At 42.3% G+C, this 25,703-nt stretch overlaps 2 protein-coding genes across 2 annotated transcripts in view; both read left to right on the forward strand.

Moving 5' to 3' along the window:
- LOC138939176 (uncharacterized) overlaps positions 1–25,703 on the forward strand; it is a 97,719-nt gene that overhangs the window by 35,814 nt on the left and 36,202 nt on the right. The window lies entirely within an intron of this gene.
- LOC138939488 (matrix metalloproteinase-16-like) lies at positions 1,228–4,548 on the forward strand. Its single transcript, XM_070307332.1, has 3 exons — positions 1,228–2,214; positions 2,903–3,045; positions 3,121–4,548. Exons 1-3 carry the CDS (start codon positions 1,228–1,230, stop codon positions 3,725–3,727), a joined length of 1,737 nt encoding a protein of 578 aa, XP_070163433.1. The 3' UTR covers positions 3,728–4,548.

Consider the following 25,703-nt stretch of genomic DNA (forward strand, 5'->3'; position numbering starts at 1 on the left):
ATTTTAAATATAATTATAATGTATTAAGTCAATTATATAATCTATAAATTTAATCATGAATATGTTATATATTGTTGCAAAATATACGTTACACGAAAAAACCGCGTTTTTTCTTTATCGCGGTCGCATCCTTTATCGCGGTCGCGTAACAAACTTAATTATAAATTTATAACTGTCCATAGATATTATTTTATCGCGATCGCATAATAAACTTAATTATAGAAATTTTAAATCTATTTAAATATACTATTTAAATATACTTAATACGGACACAGATGGTTATTACGAGAAGCGCGAAAACGAAAGGATACGGAAGAAGAAAAGAAAAGCGTAAAGAATCAACGTTTCGCTTAATGTATAACATTTATTCATAAAAATTATATCTTACAAATGCGCTTTTTAACGCGTAAAATTACTCCGTGTCGAACGGTTGAACATAGTTCGCTAATTGTACATTCGCCCGCGATTTACCCTCGTTGACCGTCGCCGGTTCGGCCTCGTCCTCCATTGATCGTAATTCGAGTTCGCCGATCGGTCGCGATTCGGGCTCCTCATTGATCTGTGATGCGACGACTCGCCTAACTTCGGGAACGGCGAGAGGCTCCTCATCGATCTGTGATGCGACGACTCGCCTAACTTCGGGAACGGCGAAATCGCGCTCGCCGCGTCGACGAGCGTCGCGCAATGCGCTATGAACGCTTTGCGCTTGTGCGAGCATAGTTCTCGTTCTATTTATTAAATCATAGAGCGATTCTCGCGCTGTTTTTACACAGCTCTCTATTTCTTGTCTAAAATACAAAAGTAAAAATTAATAAAAGTAAAAATTAATAAAAGTAAAAATTAATAAAATTTATTATAATTTATTATAATTTATTATAATTTCAATTAGATACTTACATTAAACGTGCGATATCTACGTCTTCGTTTAACTGAAAAGCGAGTCTAAATGAATCCGGACTATTATCGATAACACCTTGCGCTTCCACACGCAAATCCGTAGCGAGGTTTCCCAGAACATAGGATTTTATCGCGATTAAGTCCCCGTTTACATTAATATAATCGGCCGCGTTAATGATCTGTTCGATTCGTTCCATATCGAACAGTTCACGACCGATTTTAATTCTCGTCACTTCACGTTCCGTCGTTTCGCGCTTCGTTATCTCGCGAGCGAGAATACTTTAACGCTTCTCGAAACGATCTCGCGTTTTATAAAGATCGACGCGCGGGATGTTGCGGTACAATTTATCGATCGCGCCGCATCTTCTGCGCGTATACGGTTTTCTAAAAGACGATGGAGAATCACTGTCGTCCGATAACGCGACATCTCTGCGTCGCGCACTATCGCTGTTTCAAGAATATTATCAATTATCGGGAAACGGCGCGTTAAATGCCGTTACGCTTCACCTTATGCGTAAACCGAGATGCGGTCTCGCAGATATTCCCGATCGCGCGTATAGCCTGATCGCGCGAAAATGGCCGAAGACGCGTCTCGCATGGAATTCTCAGATGGCTAGCGAAGAAATCTCGCGAACGGCCGAAACTGCATTCGCGTTATGGGCGGCGAACTCATCGCTAACTTTCGCACGCGACCCGTTACACCCCGATATATTAATATCGTATCGAACGGGCGCGCACACTTACGCGAATCGTCGAAACGTCGGTATTTGCCCGGCAGCCTTCGACGGTCCGGGAGGAGCCCTAGCTCACGCGTTTTTTCCCTCTGGAACAACCGACTTCACATCGGAGATACACGTCGACGATTCCGAACCATGGCACGTGTATCTAAACAAAAATCCTCCCGACACGCATCATCTGCTACAAACGCTAACGCACGAGATCGGCCACGCATTGGGTCTACAGCATAGTATGCGCAATGACTCTATAATGTTCCCGTATATACCCGATATCGAGAATCAATTTCCAGTTAAGCTAAGTATAGAAGACATTCTCGCTATACAGAATCTGTACGGATCTCACGACGACGGAAACTATCCAACGGCGACTCCCGCGACCACCGCGGCGCCCGCGACGACGAGCGTCGCGCCGACCGACCCAGCGCGCGCGAATCTCTGCGCATTACGACGCGTGGACGCCGCGCTAATAATGAATCATCGATTATATATAGCTAATCGCCGCAACATATGGTCGGTCGACATGACCGAGAAGCGTTACGGTAGACCCATGACGCTCACGGATTACGCGACGTTTCTACCGGCGAATTTCACGCGTCTATCCGCCGCGTATCGAAGACCCTCGGGCGATCTCGCGCTATTCGCGAACGATTCGATCTACCTCGCGGAATATCCCAGTCTTAAACTAAAATCGGGCTGGCCGAGATATCTCCACGATATCGGACTTCCCCGAAACGTTAAAATCAACGCGGCGATAAATACGCACACGGGACGAACCTACGCTATATACGACGATGATAAAGTCGCGGAAATCGACGAGTGTCACATGATAGTCATTAGACACGCTCCATTAAAAGATATATTTCTCGGAATTCCGTCCGCGATAACGTCGGCCTTCCGATACATCGATGGCAATCTATATTTCTTCGCCAAACGTCAGTTCTACGCCTTCAACGAATTTACAAATACCGTAACCTCGGCGGGTCTTTTCGATCTACACGCGCTCGGCATCGAGTGTCCTACGGATGGACTGCTAAGGCAATTGCGCGATCTACTTAGTCGCGTCTATCGTCTCAGCGACACGATCGAGAAAGAGATAATCGACGATGAGAACGACTAGAGCGACCCTACCGTTATTTTTTAAAAATAGAATATATAAGAGAAAACGCGCGAAAGGGGAAGAAGCGATCTCTACGCGAGTATATAAAGACCGTCCATCCATTAAGCGCTTCATTATTGACGGAGAACACCGAAACTAACGCGCGAAAAAGAACAAACGAGAAAAAACGAGCGACAATGGAAGGGGGGGGGGGCAACCGCAGCAGCAACACTCATTCGACGATCGATCGAGGCTAACTGAGCGAGACCGCGAAGATAGCGCGGAATACACTAAAAAAGCTAAAAAGGACAATAGGTAAGACTATCAAACGTTTATTCAAACTAATAATTCGCTAGCACCCTTTCTCTCATCGCTCGCATCTATTTTTAGACGAGATCGCGATCGGACGCCGAGACGCGACGCGGACGTCTCGGTCGCGCGACCGCTCAGAATCTTAGGAAGACGCTATCCATTGACCAAAACCGCGTATAAACATCTGGAAATCAGCGTTAATGTCAGCCGACCCTCTTTCGTGGAAATCGTCCTCGGAGATTGTCACGGCAAAGAGATCTCGCTAACGCCGGATACGTGGAAGGAACTGCTCGATCTACGATCCACGCTTCTGTCGCACTTTCGCTCCGACGAGCGCGACGAGGCGCGCCCTCCGACGCCGATGCACATCGGACAGTTGACGCTACGATTCGGCAAACTCAACAATCTCCGAATACTCCGTCTCGAAACGCCTAAGGTTCGTCTGGCCGTATCGCAGAGCACCGTCGTAACTATATTAAATCTGGAACTTTGCGTCAACCGCATTGTTGCATCTTTAAGCGGTTTAACCGCGCGCGTAGACAACAAGCTGACTCGTTTCCTCGACATCGCGGCAGGCGTTCGCGATAAGGCGCTCATTCCCGCGATGATACGCGGGAGCGATAACTTCGACCGCAACGATCTGATCGATTGCGAGCTGCAGGCTCTGCTCTTCGGGGAATCGTGATACGCTTATCCGCGTACTCGTATTATCGTATTATTAATATATTAAAAATATTGTAAAAGAAAATAATAAGGGACGCCCCTCCGTCTGCTCGACCGCCCACCGACGATCCCCCGCCCCCCTCGACGCCGGGCGCCCGTCGTCCGCTCGCGGATCGCGCGCTAGAAGCATCACGCGCGTCCCTAAAGAATCGCGATAGCGTATCGCGCGCTAGAAGCGGCGCTCGTCCCTAAAGAACGAGTCGCGTCAAGGTCGAATCGGGAGGAACCTCCGAGCGACTCCGAGCGCCATCTCTCGAGCGCTCTCGGCGACTCGTACCCCCCCGCTTCCTCCCCGCCCGCGCTTCCCCCTCGCCCATACGTACCCCCCCCGTTCACCCCTCCGGCCCGAACTCCCCCCGCGGGCGCCACTAACTGCTCCGACACATATCTCTGTCTCTCCCTCTCCATCGGTACTCTCTCTCTCGCACTCATGACGAAGTGGCTCAGAAGCATCCTTACTATCCTACTGACAATAAACTCCTTTATATTAATCATCAAAAGATACATTCTGTTATATTTCAACGAAAATAATAGTATCGGATAATAATATTAGATATACATACAATTATATAAGTGAAATTAAATTTCCAATATTTTAGTAGTATATGGGTAGGTTTCGCGACTGTCGTCATAGCTGTCTTAATACCGCAATAGTTTTGACAACGGTCGTCAAAAATGCCAAATGTAGCCGAAACTGCCACTTTATAAACGAAAGTGTCATAGAAACTGCCCCTGTATATATATGTATATAAAGGATATTAGCAATATTTGTGTATAATTTTCTACAAGTCACAATTTATAACCTGTTTGCTAAATAGATATAATGGAAAGCAAATAATAATGCAAAATATATTATGCAAATTTTTAAACTTTGTATAATTATATATTTGTGATATTTACAAACAGTCACAATATATTTTCTGCTTCATAAGCACATCGAGATAACAGAAAATTATATGATATAATATATCGATATTATGTCAGATATCGAGGATAAAATGGGCCCCTCCATCGCCCAATCCCGTGAGAACGCAACCATAATATGTTTTTTTTGTCTCTCCGATTTTATTGTAAACGAGACATTTGCATTGAGGCATCTTTTTCCAACAATATTCATTGCAATTGTAACGTCCAGACTCGAGGAAGGATGAGGAAGGGCGCAACCACTATCTTTATGATCCCGAAGTTAAACGTCTCGAAGCGTTAGAATCGGGTCGCTATTACTCTGTTTTTCAGAAGTTCGCTCGGCGGTCCCTTTTTGGTAAAAGAATTTAATCTCTATTACGCGGGATGGAACCAGGTGCGATCTTTTGACTGGAGAATGAGAGGGGTTCATAAAGATTGGATTTAAATTAGAATGTAAATTTATTCATAATAAATTAAACTACTTTGGTATACATTATATCAAATGATGTGAACAATAGTTATTTTAATATGCGTATGGTTGTGTGTGTGTGTGTGTGTTTGTGTAATTACTACTATTACTGTTTGGTTAAGGTTGATTTAAAATTTACGGAAGTTCGCGTCTTCTGACTCGCGGAACGGACCCTTGCGGTAGCGGGTTGGAATTTGTAAGTTTTTCCCGATCTGGTTCTCACTATGGGCGATAACAACGTTATTTATTGCGGGAATAAAAATATAATTAAGCTGAATTATTAGAGACCTACTTTTGTTGCTGGCCCTTAATTGGTAGGTTGAGTAAACTTGTCATCCTTCGCTAAGATGTAATGCTGCGCGGGTGCCAGGTTGCCCTGGAGACGACGCCAAGATGAGGACACTGATGTTAAACTGGTCACTCTTTGAATTTTTCCTCTTAATGCGCGCACACGAGACTAATTGCCCGGCACTGATTGAGGTCGATAGAAATGACTGAATGAACGAATGAATCTATCAATGAATCCCTGAATCTAAGAATGCCGAATCTATGAATGCCGAATCTATAAACGCTCGAATCTATGAATCTCTGAATCTATGAATGCTGAATCTATGATTGCTCGAATCTGAGTCTCTCGTTCGGGTCACCGCTGCTCACGTAAATACATGAATCCGTATCATAATACAAAACGCGACGATCTAATCGCTCTAAATAAGAATATAACGTTAAACGAGTTTGTGCCGTCGTATACGCCGCTATCACGACATTAGTCAGCGGGGAGGAAACAACAGCTTCTTGTCGCAATCGCCATGAAACATATATTACCTCATCGTTTACGGGTAATATGTCGGTTATTTCATGCTCGGCACTTGTCAGCAAGGCTATAAAACGTTGCGGCGTTCTCACGACCTCGGTATTAGCTAAATTGGAGCGCTGATCAAATTTGCCCCAAAAAGAATTTAAGCACAGTTTCGCGATAGAACGTAAACCGGGATTCCGCGCGACGTTACGTTTATCAAGAACGATACCTTCGGTTTTCTCATACTCCCGCAGATATCTTTCTTTAGCATCGTCGTCGTTTTCCCCGCATTCGCTCGGCCACCCGCTGGCTTCTTGTTTAAGTTGCAAAAATGTATTTATATACTCGGCGAACAATCCACCTTGACGGGATCGAATTGACTAACTTTATATTGCCAAATCTCACTTACAGCCGTCACGTGATAGCCCTTTTCGACGGCCTTGCGTAATTCGCAGGACACCCACGTACCCTCGAATTCGCGTTCCTTAGCATTGTTGTGCGTACAGGCCGATTGTGACAATGTTTCACAGCAACTGCGACATAATGCAAAAAGCAATTTTCCCTGCGCACGATATGGGAGTACAGGATGAAATAAATCACGCGGTGGAAGTACTTTGCACCGTATGAGACTTTCGATCGTATTAAAATTATAATTCGGTGCTCTCCCGATTAATGCGGAACATTCCTCGCCGACATAAATATCAGGATGACCGATCGGGAAAGCACCTGTTTTCAAAACATATGGGTATAAGGAGCATACGTCCACGTATCGTATTTTTTCCATACCTGTAACCTCATAGCGCGTCACAATATTCCCCGTGCGTCCACCGAAAAATGCATCGCGCGGATCGAGCGGAGGCGTTTCCACCATCGGATGGTTCTCGAGATATTCATTTCGCGACTATCTCGCATATCGCGATCGAAAAAGCACTCCCACTTTTCTATCACAAAGTATTTCCGTTGTCAAAGTCTCCACGAGATTGCGAGAGTTCGCTCGTAACGTGAGTCAATCGTATCCTTGCAATCCGATGTAGAAAGTGGTCTATCGCGATTCATAGGAAAGCAAGACGGGCATCCGTGCCAAAAACATCCGTGAAATTGTAGCACATGACGTTGAGGCGTCTCTGTATCAGGCGTTTCGTAATATCCATCGACGAGCGTGCCGTCGATTGTACGATATTCGCGCGAGCGCCCTGCGTGGTTTATAGAATGTCCGAGCTCGCGTTCCTTCCATATCAACCACTGCAGAGCTTTACGGGAATGATTAGTTGCTTTTCTGTATCCGCCAGTTGGAATGACGCCTATCGTATTTTGTTGCAAAAAGTTTTTCCGAAAAACAGTCATACACGTCGATGCAATTGTCGTGCATTCCTCGAACGGACATACATTTCCACGATCAATAAAAATTTTTCTGAACGCCATACACGCTTGTCGAAGAATATCAACGTCGGTACGACAATAGCGAATGATCTCACGTTGGAAATCGAACACGGTGTTTTTTTGTCGCATATCAGCATGCCATACAAGAAAGCGTTCGCGCTTTTCCGATTTCATTGTCTCCGGAGAATAATAATGCGCGTCAGGCAAGGGGCCGACATATGACTGATTTTCGACAGTGTTAAACAAATGCGGAAAATGCCTTTATCCGACGTATCCTGTAATCCGAAAGCCTTCGGTAACTCGGATAAGCGCATCGGCATATAATTAACACTGTCGATGAATTTCGTATGTCCTACCGTTAACACCACGATCTTTGTACCGTTTAATATTAATTTAGGTTCTAAGTTATTACGATTTTCAACAATATACTTTAAAATAAATTGCGCGTCGAACGCTTTCGCATTATGTGCTATGCAAATGATCTGCTTGAAGTATTTTTTCGTACGCGTTGCAAAATCGACGAATTGTTTCACAGGATCATGACGAAATACGAACTCTCGCACCCCGCACCATCGGCACCTCGCGGGCAAATTATTTTCTTTTGCGCACGCTTCGCAAATTTGTTGCGCCACGTAAAGAGTGGGAACGTGTTTCTTTACATTCGACGTACCTTCGAGTGACTCGTCTTGTCGCGTTTCAAAATCGTAAAAAACGAATGCTACACGCTCTTTTTTGCTCGTACATGCACGATCGTTTGCCACTTTACCGTCAAATTCTGTGCTCTCTTCTGTGCTTCGCATAACTGTCATCGCTGGAGCCATTGCCGATGATGAAGACGACGGTACAGTAGAGGAACCATCTCACGTCGAAGAGGTTGCATGTAGCACAAATGATTCTCAGGCTTTGGTGAACGGTATAATTTGCAGTAAGAAACACCGCATTCGTGTCTCGCACCAAATTTAACGATGCGACCGCATCCGTCGCAAAATCGCACGACATTGCAGATACTTTCAGATGATTTACCGTCGTACGATTTTACGCTGCGATGACGCTCGAAACACTTCTTACCGAAAAATGCCCGATTACACGCGTTGCATTTTATACTTTCGGACTGCTTACACGGCGGCACAGTGAAACATCGCTGGCATTTATTTGAACAGCGATGGCCCGTTTTATCGTTCCGATAATCTATATTACACGGCTCGCAATAATTCCTACAACCCGCGGCAGCATTTAAATTTACAATAGGGTTATAATGACGTAAACGCTCATAATACATTATATTTAAGCGTAACGAGGGTTTACGGTCGAGAGAAGCAAGTAGCGCGATTCCGTCGTACATCGGTTTCTTACCGCGCCCGAAAGTACTGAAATTATAAACTACAATTGCGATATTATCAACTGCGAGATATCATTGAAAGCGCTCGATTTCCGGAATTCCACATCCCTCTTCAGTTATCGTAACACCAGCGTTCCTAGTTAATTGTAATGCGAACTCACGTTGAAGCGGGGATTGCATGTGTCTTATATTATTCCATTTTTCATGTAACTCACCCGTACGTAAGTTACCGCGTTCGCAGTAAATTCGCGCTACTACGAGAGCGCGCGGAAAACATAAATTGTCGGAATTATTTATTGTTACTATTGAGCGCTTCACAACATCTTCGTTTGTTAATTTAACATGTCCGCGACCCGAAGGAACCGTGACATTAAAAACACGAATGTTAAAGTGTTCCGCGATATCGAGCCCCCCAGCACTCTGCGCTACTGAACTCACGAGTTTCCAGATATCCTCATACGACATGTCTGTAGCCGGACGAAAGGATAATCCTGCAGGGCCCTGAGATAAATTCGCCGAATGGAAAGACATTCCCACATAATCTCCCGGTTCGCATAAATTTAACGCATACGCGTGAATTTCACGAAACGCATTTTCTAATGCGTGATAAATATTCGAACCTTCACGTATCGATCATATCGCGAAACTCACTTCTCTCCCGATTATGTCGAACCTCCTAAATTGCCGCATATTTTCCGTCAATAAATCTACGTAATTAAAATTAATATTGCCGACCCCATGACGTTATTGCTCCTCTTCCACCTCCGGCTCCTCTTCACCATCTTCTGTCTCCGACGAGGGATTACAGCGTTCTTCACCGACGACTTCCTCTTCATTCTCATCCTCATCAGTTACTTCCTCGTTATTACAGAGTTGCGTTACTCGTTCTTCAGGAGTCACTTCTTCAACGCCTCTCTGCACCGTCGAAACAAAAGAAAAATTTAATTATAAATAAAATAAAAATTATATCTACGTTATTTTTATTCTTTTCAAAATTTTGTATCTCGCCTGGTGATGCCATGATATCAGCTTCGCTGTCGTTTTCATCGGAACGTGCTCTTCCTAAAATTTAATATTTTATCAATATTGAATATAAAATTTGTATAAAGATTAATATTTTTATTTTATTTTTATGCGAAACTTACTCGAAGGTCCTGTTTCGAGCTCTTCTTCAGCCGGACGTTTTCGAAGCTGAGAGGGAGTCTCTCGCTCATCAGTCGCAGTCGTGTTCCGATCTACAAATTATGATTTTGAAAATTTTGATTAATCACTGTCTAGCGTATTCGATTACATTACATTTCTACAATATAAATATAAACATTTTGCTTACCGTTTAAGCGGTTTCCTCGATGGTTTGATAGCAGGAAGGCTATAAGACCGTCTGCATCCTCCTCCTCGTGGTCAAATGCCTCGCGCATTTCTATTATCTCACCCGCGATATGTAACAACTCGGCATAATTGCCGAAATAACCTAGCCTATATAGCACAGCGAGTATAGTATTCGAACTAGCACACGCAAATGCCCGAAAAACTGAGTAATTTATTTCCGATGATTCGTCCGATAACGCTGATAAATAGCGTTCACTATTTAACGTAGGCGACAAATTTGAGCCTATAATTATGCACTTTCCTAATACCTCTTTAAGTCCAGCCATTTTTGTCACTTACTCACGAAATACACGATATCGCTATTTTCCGCGGAATGACTCGCGTTACTTCGGAAGATGTCGAACTCAAAATTACCTTTTTTACTTCGACGCGGAGAATTTATTTAAATGCATATCCCCACTTTTTTCCAAAAAGGAACGTCGTTGAAAGATTAAAAATTTTTCCTTTCTAGGTAGTTAGATTAGTTTAAAGAAAACAAAAGAACGCCGACAAAAAAAAATCCCCGGTTTTTTTATTTCTTTTAAGAAAAAAGTAGACAAAAAAAATATTTTATTTTTTATTACGTTATTACATTATTTACTTAGTTTTATTGCTTAGGTGTTTTTATTATAGAGGTGTCAAAGTAAAGACTTTGTTGTGAAAATCTTTTAAAATTTTCGTAGAAGAGTTAGGATTATGCCAATTAGAAATTCGTCCTTTATAACATTTTTCTCTTTACAATATAAGCTATAAAAATTTATTATACGGCTGCTAAGCTTTTATTTACGCTTTGTAACATATTGTAATTGTATTTAGAGGAAAAGTTTAGAGAAAAATTTTTTCCTTGTAACGAATCTAATTTCTAGATGCTTCTAGGTGTTTTCACGTAATTTTTAGCGTGATGAACAAGTTTGAACGTGAAAAATCATGATTTTTCCTGTTATTTGACTGTCTGCGCAAACTTTTCCCCCCACTTTTCTTTATATTTCAATATATAAGCAGCACGAGAAGATGCGAATTCTTATTCATTTGAGTTTGCTCGTACGAAAATCTTCCTTTCGGCTTCGATACAAGAATTTGTCGTTGTTGTGACTAGTATTCACCCAGTTTTACTCGAAAGTGATAACAATGGCTGCCACGAAAGAAGTTTCCAGTGATCAGAAGAATCTAACCGATTTTGTTAAATCTACACACGTTTGCGATATTAGCAAATCGGACAAGATCGACATTGATAGAAGAAACGAACAGCGTTATTTATTACTATCGACAACGTATGGTCTTAATTCATCGTGTACTAAGAAGCTACATGTGGGATTGCAAGCAACAAACGAAGGTTATTTCGCACCAATTGTTAAATTAATGGGCAATTATGCCCATTGATGGATGGAATTTGTCTCGATACCGACACCTGGCAGCAATTTCAACTCAACATGGAACAGATGGGCCTGTACTTGAGTGAGAATCAAAAAACCAAACCAAGTCCGATTATCATCAATAATATTTCCATCGGCTTCACCACCGCTTACGGGACAAGGGCTGTGATAGTGGCTTACAAGGAAAATGGTAACGTAACCAGCGTAATGGTCAAAAAAGAAGAACCTGATAAAAAGTTGATGACATCGAATAGAGCAATAAAGAATGCTAGACGGTCTATCAATGAAAGAAACTTATGCCTTTTAAAAACCTTGTGTCATTTGAAAAAAAATCAAAGAACCGTATTCTTGCGAGCCGCCGACAATAAGCTCATAAAGTGCATTCAAGAGTGCATTTTCAATACGCTAAAGGGTAACATACCGCTTTGTTGTAGCGATAAAATGCGATTAGCCAAACATAAAACGGTCCTACGGCGTGTTGCGGCAAAACAAGGTAATTGGAAGATTAAAAGAAAACTGTTAGTACAGAGAGGTGAATTTTTACCCTATCTTATTGGACCTTTACTAGGGGCTATATTATCCCGGATTATCGGCGAATGAAAGAGAAAAATACAATCCTATACATCCCGTACATTCTCCGTATAGGAAAAATAATAAAAATAATAAAAAAAAGAAAGTGCTAACACCTGTACTTTGAACAATGGAGAGGGCTAAGAAAATGGTTTTGATATCTACCGAAAATCTTGAGAGAATGCAGCGAATGCAAAAGCAACCGGAAATGGCATCTATTGCGATGACTGATAATTCACCGAAGAAAAATACGGAAATATCAAATGCGGAAAATGTAAATAATAATAATTCAGTACGAACACCGGGAACAGCTTTATCGCGGCTCGATGCGGAGATGTGGCGTATTCTAAACCTCGCGACTCCTGCCGACGAGGACAAAAGATGGAAATTGTATAAGGAAGTACTCCAACGTTATCTTCACTTTGTTCGGGAAGCGAAAAAACGCTTATGTGAGGATACACAGGATAACGGCGAGGACATTAATGACGAGCAGAACGAAGACACGAATTTGGATGTCGACGATAACGAATTTATGGAAACGTCAACTTTAATTAGCAGTGGCCGCGGTGACGGTAGCGCTAGTAGTAGTAGTAGTAGTTTCGGGAAAAAACGCGCACAATCGGCTGAAATGATCAAAAAAATACTCGATAGTGTACCGAAATCTTATCGCGACAAAGCGCGAGCGCTATTAAAATACTTGATTGATATTCCGACATCTAAGATTAGCTGGGATAGACGAGGACTCGTAACTATAGGCGGCTCTGTCATAACGGGTTCGAATATCGCGGAACTTATAAACGACGCGATACGCGAGAGAAAAACAGTAAAAGCAACCGGAAGAATCCAGTTTGCTCGATTACTGCGCGACATAGACACTCCTTCCAATCTCATAGGAAATCGTGATTTATTACATGCGTACGTCCGATCTCAGCGTATTAAAATCGTGGTACCGCGCGGAAGTTCCACTCCGAAAACTTCGACCGAGCGTTCAAAGTCGTACAGACGTAAGGTAGACGAAACAAGCGAAACCGAAGGTGATACGCTATTTGTATCCGCCGACGAGGACGAAGGTGATAAAACAGTAACGAGTTACGCAGATTTTCCGACAAAGAAAAGAAAAGAATTGCTCGACTGGAGCAAACTCGAATGATGGAACTCGAAAAATTGTATTACAGTCCCTCGCACTATGCCGGCTATTCGGCGACGGATAATTTATCACGAGCCGCTAAACCGAATTTCTCACGAAATGAGGTCATCGACTGGCTTAAATCGCAAAACGCATACACGTTACATCGCCCGGTACGACGAAAATTTCCACGCTTGCATTATAACGTGACAAATATCGATGACTTATGGGAGGCTGATTTGATCGATATTCGTAATCTCAAGAGCTATAATGACGGTTATTCATATCTATTAACGGTTATCGACGTACTTAGTAAATTCGTTTGGGTAGAACCTTTACGCGACAAAACAGGTGCCTGTGTGGTAAAAGCCTTTCAACGCATATTCTTGAGAAACAAAGAGCGCCTGCCCGTATACCTGCAGACCGACAAAAGTAAAGAATTTATTGCTCGGCAAGTACAAAATTTCTTAAAAGAAAAAGATATTCGTTTTCGCGTAGCTCGTAATCCTGATATTAAAGCAGCTATAGTGGAACGTTTTAATAGAACGCTCAAGGAACGAATGTGGCGATATTTTACACACAAAAATACGCGGCGCTACATCGATGTTTTGCAGGATATCGTTCGCGCTTACAATCATACCCGGCATTCCACCATCAAAATGCAACCTGCAGTCGTTACGAGGGAAAATGCGCGAATCGCGCGTGAAAATATGAATCGTCGCTGGAACGACAACGGTGATGGGGTAAAGAAAAAGAATCGTAGGCAAAAGGCTAAATATAACGTGTGCGATTTCGTGCGTGTCAGTAGAGCAAAAGTAGCTTTTGAGAAAGGATACGAGGCAAAGTGGAGCGAAGAAATATTTCGAATTCACCGTGTTCTCGAATGGAGAAAACCACGCGTATACGAATTAAGCGATTTAGCGGGCGAAGTTATAGACGGGATTTTTTATGAACAAGAATTAGCATCTGTTATTAAAGATTTGCAAGGGGGGGAATTTATCGTCGATCGTGTGATAAAAAGTAGGGGACGTGGTAACAATAAACAATTATTAGTTAGTTGGCAAGGATATCTTTCAAAATTCGATTCTTGGATACCCGCTTCAAGTTTAAAATCTTTGAATGAAAATAAAGGGAGGAAGGATTTTATATGATTCTCCCAAGTAATAGCAGCATGCGTTTTTTTCCGGAGAATAAAACCATGTGTTTCACCACTGAATTACCTCAACGTATAAACTTGCAAGGACGTTGGGAAGTAGCGCTCACGGAGATTCACTAGCTTTCTTCATATACGTCCTGGAGAAGGAATCATAAAATTTATCAATATTGAAGAATTCCCGATAGGTCCCCAAAAAAAGAAAATCATCGCTAAGAAATCTGAAATACCTTCGGGTGTTTACTCAAGTTTGCACGATATTATAGAAGCTGTGAATTACTCTGCAAAATCCGTGGGTTCGCATATCCATTGGCAATTTGGAGCTATTATCGGGCGCAAAATTATTATGAAACTTTTCTGCGACATTATGAAATGTGATATGATTCATTATGTAAATTTTTCCGAAAAACTTTGCCGAATACTCGGCTTCGATACGCGCAATAAGCTCAATGCTAGTGTTGTGGAACGTTTACCGTTATGGCTCTTTAGTGAAACCGACTTCAATATACAGAATGACGACGAGAAGCATGGTAAAATTGAAAATAATACCGGTACACCAGGCGTTTTACCTTCCTGGATTTATGATGTTGAAATTTATACATCACCATTTTACGTATTTCCGCGCGAACGTGTAATAATAGCCGCCGAACCAGCTAGTTTGTTGCGCGGTATCCCTGACAAGCTCTTTGTTTATTGCGAAATTTGCGAACCCTACATTACTGGTGATGTACAATCTCCTCTTTTGCGAATAGTCGCACTCGATGTTGGAAATGATTACGCGTTCGCGTCTACTCAAATAAAGCATTTCTCGCACACTCAATACATTGCCCTGCGTCAAACGTCTTTTCGCACAATCGAGATAGATATAAGAGATCAACTAGGACAGAGTATACCATTCGAATTTGGAACGCTGACAGTGACATTGCACTTCAGGCGTATCGAGTAGATAACATAATAATAATTAGAGACCGCGATAAAAAATTAAACGTTAATGGATTATTATTCGACGTATTACGACGAGTTACAAAACGGCGGCAGTCGCGGCGGTGGAATTCCGCGAGTTTTCGTCGGATCGCCCTATCAACGAGGTCACGGTATTGGTAGTTTTCTCGGAGGATTGTTCAGACATGTACTACCTTATTTAACTAGAGGCGTACGGACTGTGGGGAAAGAAGCTTTACGTGCCGGTGCTAATATAATCGAAGATGTTGAAAACAATATGCCGTTTAAAGTAGCGGCCAAACACCGATTTGAAGAATCGCGTGACAATCTTAAGAGAAAAGCTAAAGAAAAAATAAGTAGTCTGATGAAGGGTTCGGGTTATAAGTCGGATGCAAAAATGCATGTAGCTCAGTTTCCTTTCGGCGGGCTCAACACGCGCATCGCTAAATCCGCGACATTACGTAGACGACGCCAGGCGCGTAAGAAAAGTTCGTCAAAGCGCCAGACGCGAGGAAAAAAAAGAGCAAATACAAGAACATCGAAAAATAAGAGAAGAAAAAAGCGCACAACGGTGAAAAAACTTAAAACATCCACGAAACGGCGTAAAACTGCTAGAAAGCGCACCGTATCCGACATATTTTCTTAAACGGTATATATTCTAAACACATCTAACAGTGAGAATTACGTTATAGACGATGTACTCCTCTGTAATATCTTAATTATATATAATAAGAATATTGATTTATGTAAAATTAATATCAATAAACGTAGGATGTTTTTTTACTTAAATTGTTAAATTTTTTTCATCTCCCCTCTTTCCTTTTACAGTATAATGCTCCAAACGCTTCAACTTTTTAGCGCCTGTTTTTTATTATTCTTTCATTGGTTGAGGTAACGTAATTTCTTTCGGCGCGGCAAATGCGAAACCCTATAGAAACTAAGGGAATTAGTCAGCCATAAAATGAAAATAACTAAAAATGGGCAGTGCTAGAATAAGGAAACTTTTTCCCCCACTTTATTGTCCTTTTGAAAAACACTGGGGGGATTATGTATAAATTCTGATTTCCCATGAAAAATCCAACATTAGTTTTTCACCTCTTGAAATTTTTTGTGCGTTAAGTTAAGTGAAGTCCTAGTGTGCGAAAATGTGTGTCGCTGATATTTGAAGAAAAATCGCATTATTGTGTGCTGTTGCTCTACCGCGATTTGATATCAAAAAATATCTCGACCGCATATCGGAGGAAGACAACGAAAACAATTATCGCTTATTTAAAAAGGCCGCCAACAGTTGTTCGAGTGATGCATTGGCGATAGTGTTTTGCTTGGGACATTTTGGCGGTGATGTCCGCCTATTAAATATAGCAGGTGGAATTATAACATACCGACTAGCTACGGAAAAAAAGGAGGATAAAGATATCGGCGGCTATATAACCCATCTTCTAATGCATTACCATCGACAACGTGCGTTAGGTAAATATATTTTACTTATAATAATAACAATTACAAAAAAATGTAGTAAATTTTTAATTTTTATTTTAATAAAATTTTTATTTTTGTTAAAAATAGATATGCTCGCCATTTCGAATATAGGAGCCGAATCAATGCGAAGAAAACGTCCTGCAGAAGAGCCTGTAGCAGGACCTTCGCGAAGACACCCTGGGCACTCCGTCGAAGTCATTACGTTATCGGGTAAATATTTTTTGGCGACACGCGAAAATTTTATACATACATACATATATATATATATATGTATATATATATAATGCTATATATATAATTTTATTTTTTGTTTATAGACTCGGACGATGAAGACGACTCATTTGAACCCAGCTACTCTCCTGTATATTCTCCTGAGCGTCCTTCTCTCGATCCACCGTTCCCCCCCCCCCCCCCCGTTCGCTTTCTCCACAGTCTTCCGAGGATGATAATTTCGAGAAGGCTATCCAGGATTTCAGCGATGAACTCCCAGACCTGGAAGCCGACTCTTCCTACCAAAATTAATCACATGCTATTTTCTCATTAATTTTTTAATTTTCTCTCTTTTATCGTTGTATTATGTAATATAATTTCGTGTACTTTCCGTAGCGGTAAAATAATCTTTCTGTAAATAAATATTAAGCACTATGTAAATATTTTTCCCTGTATATTATATCATATTCCCTTGCTATATATAAATAAAGATGTTTTTTATTTTAAAGAACCAGACGAAAATATTTTTCTTCCCTTCCTTTCTTCCTTGCGTCTCCGTGACATCATAGACTCTGTCCTAAGACTCCGTATCAAACAGTCTCAGCTACCCGGTCACGAAACTAAAGTATGTGAGCCTGTATTACTAAAACGTAGGTTTATTGATAGTCATTGTTCGTTACCATACGGATATATAATAGAACGTTAATTTTTCTCGGCTCTCGTTTTTATCGATGTATATAGCAGCGAATTTGCATATTTTCCGTCACATAAGAAATTTTGTACATTGCGAAATTATTATTTACATTTAAACATAAGTATAATATTTAATAAAAATTTTTTATTTTAAATCGCTTATATAAAAACATTTACTATTTTCCTATCCTTTCTCTCCTCGTCTAAGTGACGTCATAAAGCTCTAAAACCATCGTAATCGCTACCTGCACAGACTTGCTTTTTACGACCCCTTCGAATATTTATCGCGCATGGTTTAGATTCTGAAGTATTAGTCTCGCCTGATAGATATTCTTTTAGTTTATTGTTTATGTCAAGTGCAAAGAGTTCCAGAGCGTAGGTTTAATATTACATGAAAGAAAAGAATCGTGGAGTCCACTGGACATAACATTACATTGTCGAAGCCTTTTTCATTAATTATTTTTTTGCCTACTTTTTGTTGAGCTTCTATTATATATTTTGGATATCTAATTAGCATATATCTATTATGCCGACTATCTAAGATTTCTGGAAGCATGCAATCGTAATAAAAACGTGTTAAAAAGGGCAGCATTTGATTACTCCAAAATACATTATCCCTATTTACACGTATTATTTTCAAGCTTTTTGGCGTCCACACAGCGAAAATACAATAATCTCGCTGCGTTATATTTAACTGACCTTGAACTTGATAGAAAAATTGGTGATTCCGATTCATTTTATCTGCATTGCTCTTATCAAAGATGCCTTTTAGTTGAGGCAGCGTCTTTATGGCCTCTTCCGCTGTTAAATGCTCAGCTGACAGAGGACATTTTATTTCTACCAGACCATCTTCATCTATGAGTCCGTCAGGAGAAGTACCCAAGCATGGATTTTCAATATGAATGAATAATCCGTAAGTTTTAATCTCCTTGTTCAGTGTTACGGCCAATTCTTTTTTTGCAATTTTTTCCATCTCACGATCATATTTCATAGCCGCGGTATTGATAGAGGGAGGAAATAAAATGTTCTTCACAGTCGCGGCGCAAGACGTTGTCGGTCTCATGCGACATATGATTCCAAAATTAGATGCTGTCAACATTTCGTGTCCCAATGAATGCCACAAATCCGATTCATTTTGCTCCATTGTATCACGTTCAATTTGTCTCCAATTTTGCCCATTTTCAAACAACTTTTCTAAACGATTTTCTCGAAGTTGCTCAAAAACATCGGGTGGAAGATCTGGTTTTTGTGATTGCAGGCCGTAATGACAATCTGTTGCCGATTCTCGTTTAAATTTCTTTTGCCTTCCATTCATTTCCCGAGATTCTCTGGTTCTTGCAACTTTTGCTTGTCGTCGCTTTTCCAGAGTCTCGACAATGGGAGGAACATTTTTACATATGTTTTTATGTACTTGCGTGAGAAGTTGTTGCGTATTATATTGCACAACTGCCCCCGCAATTCTAGCATTGTAGGAGCCTCGGTTACCAAAATTGATGCGCTTTCCTCCAATTTCTTTGCAGATTATCGAGTTGAACGATTCTGCAGGATTGTTGGTGAATTTCAGCAACAAGCTGTCGGAATAAGCGCTTAAATATACGATAGCACTCTCTACTTTTTGGTAAAGACCGTGCAACTTGAGATATGATACATAATTTTTCTTTGTTTCATCACGGTCACATATACGACCGCGTTCGTTACATCGTTTATGTTTGTAACGGGGTCACTTTTCGCGAGTGCGTGGATAAGCTCGGTCGGGATCAGGGCTCGTGAAAAGGTGAGACACACGAAAGATTTAAATATTGTCTTTATTTGCCTCCTTCGGCAATGGTCGATTTACATTAGTGAGCGTGCGGTGGATAGTGCAACGCGCTAGCGATATTGCGCGTAGATTATTCGGTGCGCGATGTTCGATATATCGAACCGCTTACAATATCCGTAAAACCGTGTTTATTTTGACGGCACGCGAAACGCGCAAGAAATCGGGCGCGGTCGGTCGGCGCGTGTACGGCAAGGCCGTGTTTATTTTGACGGCGCGCGAAACGCGCAAGAAATTGAGCGCGGTCGGTCGGCGCGTATACGGCAAGGCCGTGTTTATTTTGACGGCGCGCGGAACTGAATGAAAATATTAGGTGGTAGGTATTTCGGCGTGATAATTAGAATTCGCTATTATTAATGTGGTCGCGGGATTAATCGCGTGTTCCCAGTGGTCGGGGAAGGCGAGCGGAGATCGAGTACTCTCGACCGGGCGGAGAACTCTCCGTCCCTGCTTCCGTTCGCGGAGTTGAGGATAGCGTGTCGGAGTCGAGAAAACTCGACGGGGCAGCGAACTCGCAAACCCACGATCCGGCTAGCTGGAGCGGTTGAGTGATAGACCGTAGTCTATGAGAGCGGCGAACACTCCGCTCTCGTTGAGTCGGCCGGATTTGTGTCAGGAGTTCGGAGACTGCACGGAAGCCGAGAATGCTCGGCGGAGGCTGCGAACACGTCAACCCCACGTTCCGTCGTTTGCCACGAATTTCAGGATCGGTTCTGGTATCTCGGAGCGTACTGCTCGAGCGGATTCAGGAATCGTTCTGGTATCTCGGAGCGTACAGCTCGAGCGGATTCTGGAATCGTTCTGGTCCCGAGATGTCGACGAAACGCTGTCTTCTTATACCCGAGCGTCTATCGGTAATTGCGTCGTTCGCCCCCTGGTGGGGATAACGACGCGTTGTTTTCGGCGGGTACATTACGGTAAACGCGTCGCTTCCCCTGGGCGAAACGACGCGGCGTTTCGGCGGGTGACGCTCGGGATCTTCCGGCAGCGCTCGGCTATGCTCGGTTTTCGGCGTAACGGCGGCCGTATAACGGCCGTATGGTTGTTTATCACAACCACGGTGCTTTAGAGATTAAAAAAGGGCGCTAGGCGCCTCTGCCACTGCCCGGCTGGTGTTCGCCGGGCGGCAGACTTCCGGCTGGCTACGTGCCGGGTAACGATGGGGGGTGCATCGTTACATGTTCACCAGATATATGGCTAGGAATATTTAAGATATCTTTTTGTAATTCCATTGCCTTATAATGGTCAAGTTGCTCTTCTTCTCTTTGCAAATCGATTGCTTTTATCGCCTCTTTTCGTATTTTCAAAATGTTGCTTTTTACAACATTTCGTAGCCGCACAAAACCACGCTTTCTTTGCATTTTTGGCTGAGTTGTCTCTGCTACAGCCCTCAACTTTATGCATAGATTGCGAAGCAAATGATTCGTACATTCAATTTTTTTCACGGTTATTATTTGTTTGCGATATGATCTAAGTAGGATAGATAGGCCGGTTTTGGATCAGTTTTGTGTGAGTGTGAGAGAGAGGGTATCGTTGGGGAGTAAGAGAGAGAGATAGTTTCGGAGCAGCTTGTGGGCGCCCGAGGGATGGAGAGCGGGCTGGGCGGGTGCATGGGGGGGTAAGTAGGGTGAGAGGGGAAGCGCGGTCGGGGGGAAGCGGTGGGTACGAGTCGCCGAGAGCGCTCGAGAGATGGCGCTCGGGGGGTGGCGCGCCCGATTCGCGACCTCGACGCGACTCGCGCCCCTAGCGCGCGATCCGCCGTCGCGATTCTTTAGGGGGGCGCTTCTAGCGCGCGATCCGCCGCTTCTAGCGCGCGATCCGCCGTCGCGATTCTTTAGGGGGGCGCTTCTAGCGCGCGATCCGCCGCTTCTAGCGCGCGATCCGCCGTCGCGATTCTTTAGGGGGGCGCTTCTAGCGCGCGATCCGCCGCTTCTAGCGCGCGATCCGCCGTCGCGATTCTTTAGGGGGGCGCGCCGCTTCTAGCGCGCGATCCGCCGTCGCGATTCTTTAGGGGGGCGCTTCTAGCGCGCGATCCGCGAGCGGGCGGCGGGCGCCCGGCGTCGAGGGGGCGGGGGATCGTCGGTGGGCGGTCGAGCGGACGGAGGGGCGTCCCTCGTCGCTTTAGCGATGGCGAATCTTCGAAGGGTGGTGAAATAAAGAGACGTTCTAGCGAGAGAGGAGAGGTGTTCTTATTGTTTTCTTTTACAAATTTTTTAACGTTTCGAGAAGCGTTAAAGTATTCTCGTTCGCGAGATAACGAAGCTCGAAACGACGGAACGTGAAGTGACGAGAATTAAAATCGGTCGTGATCTGTTCGATATGGAACGAATCGAACAGATCATTAACGCGGCTGATTATATTAATGTAAACGGGGACTTAATCGCGATAAAATCCTATGTTCTGGGAGATCTCGCTACGGATTTGCGTGTGGAAGCGCAAGGTGTTATCGATAATAGTCCGGATTCGTTTAGACTCGCTTTCCAGTTAAACGAAGACGTAGATATCGCACGTTTAATGTAAGTATCTAATTAAAATAATAATAAATTATAATAAATTATAAAAATTATAATAAATTTTATTAATTTTTACTTTTATTAATTTTTACTTTTATTAATTTTTACTTTTGTATTTTAGACAAGAAATAGAGAGCTGTGTAAAAACAGCGCGAGAATCGCTCTATGATTTAATAAATAAAACGAGAACTATGCTCGCACAAGCGCAAAGCGTTCACAGCGCATTGCGCGACGCTCGTCGACGCGGCGAGAGCGATTTCGCCGTTCCCGAAATTAGGCGAGTCGTCGCATCACAGATCGATGAGGAGCCCGAATCGCGACCGATCGGCGAACTCGAATTACGATCAATGGAGAACGAGGCCGAACCGGCGACGGTTAACGAGAGTAAATCGCAGACGAATGTACGATGGGCGAACTATGAGCCCGAATCGCAACCGTTCGACGCGGAATAATTTTACGCGTTAATAAAGCGCATTTGTAAGATATAATTTTTATGAATAAATGTTATATATTAAGCGAAACGTTGATTTTTTACGCTTTTCTTTTCTTCTTCCGTATCCTCTCGTAATCTGTGTCTGCATTAAGTATATTTAAATAGATTTAAAATCTCTTTACTTTAAGTTTATTATGCAACCGCGATAATCTATGGATAATTATAAATTAAGTTTTTATTAGATTTAATTTTTGAGATTTGATATATAAAAATGTAGTTTAAATATAGAATGAAATACTTAATAATTAATTCAATACATTATAATTATATATAAAATTTAAAATATTCTATAATTAAGTTTATTATGCGATCGCGATAAAATAATATCTATGGACAGTTATTATAATTAAATTTGTTACGCGACCGCGATAAACGATGCGACCGCGATAAAGAAAAAACGCGGTTCGTTCGTATAACGTATATTTTGCAACAATATATAACATATTCGTGATTAAATTTATAGATTATAATTTAAAATATATAATTAATTTGATACATTATAACTTAAATTTATATAACTTAAATTTATATAACTTAAATTTATATAATATAATATAAAATCAATCGCTCATATTGCGCAAACGGTCGCGTCGCTCGAACCACCAATCGTGCAATTTACACGCGTTTTCTAACGCGCAATTTTTCGCGTGGTATCCGCAATGAAAGGCCCGCGAAGCGTTCAGAGTCTCCAGACGTTCGATGTCTTCGTAATCGGCGTCGATAGTCTCGACAGAAACGGCTATATCGCGATCGTCGGCGACGTTTCCTAAGATCTCGATTAACCACTTCTTCTTCTCGTGACCTTTGACATAGATCTGCACCGTCGAATCAGGGTTAAGCAGTGGTATCAACGCAGAGTACTCGAGTTTTTTCATCGACCCATAATTTGTGTGTCCATCATTCCACTTTAGCTGATGATGATTCGATATCAACCAACACGCTCGCGATTTTTCCGCTCTCGTGAGCAAATCCCACGACATCGGCGAGCGAAAGATGTGATGCGTCAATTCTACACCATTTCTTAATACGGCTACTTCTTTCACGACGAATTTTTCGTTAACTACGAAACCTTGAAGATCGACAAAAATCGGTGTGTCCATCGTCGTTGTTAGCGATACTCGAAGTGTTTCTTTCTAGATTTTTCTAAGCGTTTTATTCTGTCTCCATATTTTTTCGAGTATCGTTGCGCTTACACGATTCTGCGCACGACATTAGTGAGCGGATTGTATTCTACCACTCGATCGTGAATAATAAGACAGTAAGCTGTGGTATTAGAGGGGATGTTTTCCTTGCAGTCGAACTCTATGCGAACGTCCACAGTGGCGCTTTTAATTGACTCATTCTGTCGAGAACAGTCGATGACTACGAGTGGGCCGTGAATTAAAAATTTATCTAAATTTAAGAGCGTTTCGTCGTTTTCGCATCCGTAGTACGTTTTTCGAAATTTCGAATACATATCGTATAATACGGCGATTTTATGTTTATCGAAATCTAAATTCATGTCATCGTAAGGATAAAAATCGGAATTAAGATACAGTTTGACATTAGTTAGTTTACAATTATCGAATAAAGAAGGCTCCTCGGACAGAACGTTCTTCTTTCCAGATTGTAGCGCGAAGATAACGTATCGCGGTTTCTCGAGTTGTGTTGCCGCTTTGACGGCCCACGAGTGTTTGGTCGTGTTCTGTAGAAGCGGAAACTCGTAAAGATCCCATGAGCGAAAAGCGACGCTCAAATATCGTCCACTATCTAACGTGCGCAATAATCTTAATTTATTAACATCATTCAATACTATATGAGGCATTCGCCATTGTATTTTTAACAAAATGATTTTAGGTTCTTGCGTTTCGCGCGATATAACGCAATTGTTATCGTTGCGCGCTCGTATTAAAATAAGCTCGTGTCGCGCGTTGATTACAACGCGCTTGTAATCTTCGCAAAAACCTAATAGTACGTTAAGAGGTACGCAAAAATTAAAATCACCGATTGACGAATGAGTTGTTGCTAATAAGTCCCATCCAGCGTTTTTTAATATTTTACTTCTTTCGACTGTCAGCGACGCGTAATTTTTAATCGTGCTCGTTATTCCAACGTTTCTGTTTCGATCGATCTCTACGCCATCGAGCTCGTAGCGAATTTCCTCGAACATAAACGCCGCGCAATTGTTTACTAATCTCGTTATCGATGCGATTTCCTCTTGCGCGCTCGATGTTTCCTTCGACTCGAGTCTGCCCTCAATGTAGATAAAACTATCGCAAGGTAACGTATACAAATCTTGCTGTTGTATAGGAATTCGTATCTCATCGCTATTTCCGAACGTAGTATTGGCGTAAGGGTTGTACGTGTGAGTTTCGATCTTGACGATGCGATCGTCGAAGATTGGCTCCCCACTGATACTTAGAATGTCGCACATTCCGCTTTTTACGAATAAGCGGTTTTCGGCACGACAAAACCCAAAGAGCGCAGAAAAGTCTCGTTGGCAGCGGTTAGTCTTCCTCCCTTTTTTCTTCTCTTTTCCGCGTTTAGAGGTGACGCGACAGCGATAATAGGTGCGTTTCTCGCATTCGATCCATTCACTACGAGCATCGCGCGCTTCTCTACCGTTTTCGTCGCACGTGTAGACGAATCGTAATTTCTTCGCCGCGAAAATCGATCAATTTTCCGTTTTGGTCCACAACGCGCACGTTTATATCGGTAATGGTCCGTGCGATGATCGGAAGGTAAATGATCTGCGTTGGAATTTCCGACACTTTATATCCGGGTGGAACGTTAGGCGCGAATTCGTGTATAGTATGCGCGGATTTGTCGTTATGATACGCTCCTGTTGTAACGTTGCATTCTATTCGAATAAGGTTAATGGCCATAATATTTATTGGCTTATCGGATGCGTACCATTTATTCGGTTGTAATACACGAGACGAGAAACCCAGGAGCGAACCGATATTATCGGGTTTTGTAAAATTTACTCGATATGCGCATTTAATTTCGCTTCTCATAGTGTTATCATTACCGCGAAGCGTTATAGAATTTTTTTCACTTTTATCGCCATTCTCATCGTCTTCGAAATAATCGTCATCAACATCATATATGTAATCATCATCGTTCGTTTCCGGTTTTTCATTTTCGCGTTCTCGTTCCTCCTCTCTCGCTCGTCGTTTATGACGAATCGCCGCTCTTAGATACGCGTTTATAGCGCTTAATTCGTAAGATCCTATTGGAATTGCGATAATCTCGTCATTATTATCGAAGTAAAATTTATTATTCGTAGAATTTATATTCGGTATCGTATTATAAGTTTCAAAATTGGTT

This window comes from Polyergus mexicanus, unplaced genomic scaffold, assembly GCF_030449975.1.
Source record: "Polyergus mexicanus isolate NDT 795.1 unplaced genomic scaffold, iyPolMexi1.0 SCAF_14, whole genome shotgun sequence".
Taxonomy (NCBI): Eukaryota; Metazoa; Arthropoda; class Insecta; order Hymenoptera; family Formicidae; genus Polyergus; species Polyergus mexicanus.

Excerpts from the sequence above, each read along its gene's own strand:
- LOC138939488 (XM_070307332.1), top strand. The coding sequence starts at position 1,228 with ATGTTGCGGTACAATTTATCGATCGCGCCGCATCTTCTGCGCGTATAC. Across the intron at positions 2,215-2,902 it reads ATTACGCGACGTTTCTACCG|AACAAACGAGAAAAAACGAG; the intron begins GCGAATTTCACG and ends CGCGCGAAAAAG. Across the intron at positions 3,046-3,120 it reads AAAGCTAAAAAGGACAATAG|ACGAGATCGCGATCGGACGC; the intron begins GTAAGACTATCA and ends ATCTATTTTTAG.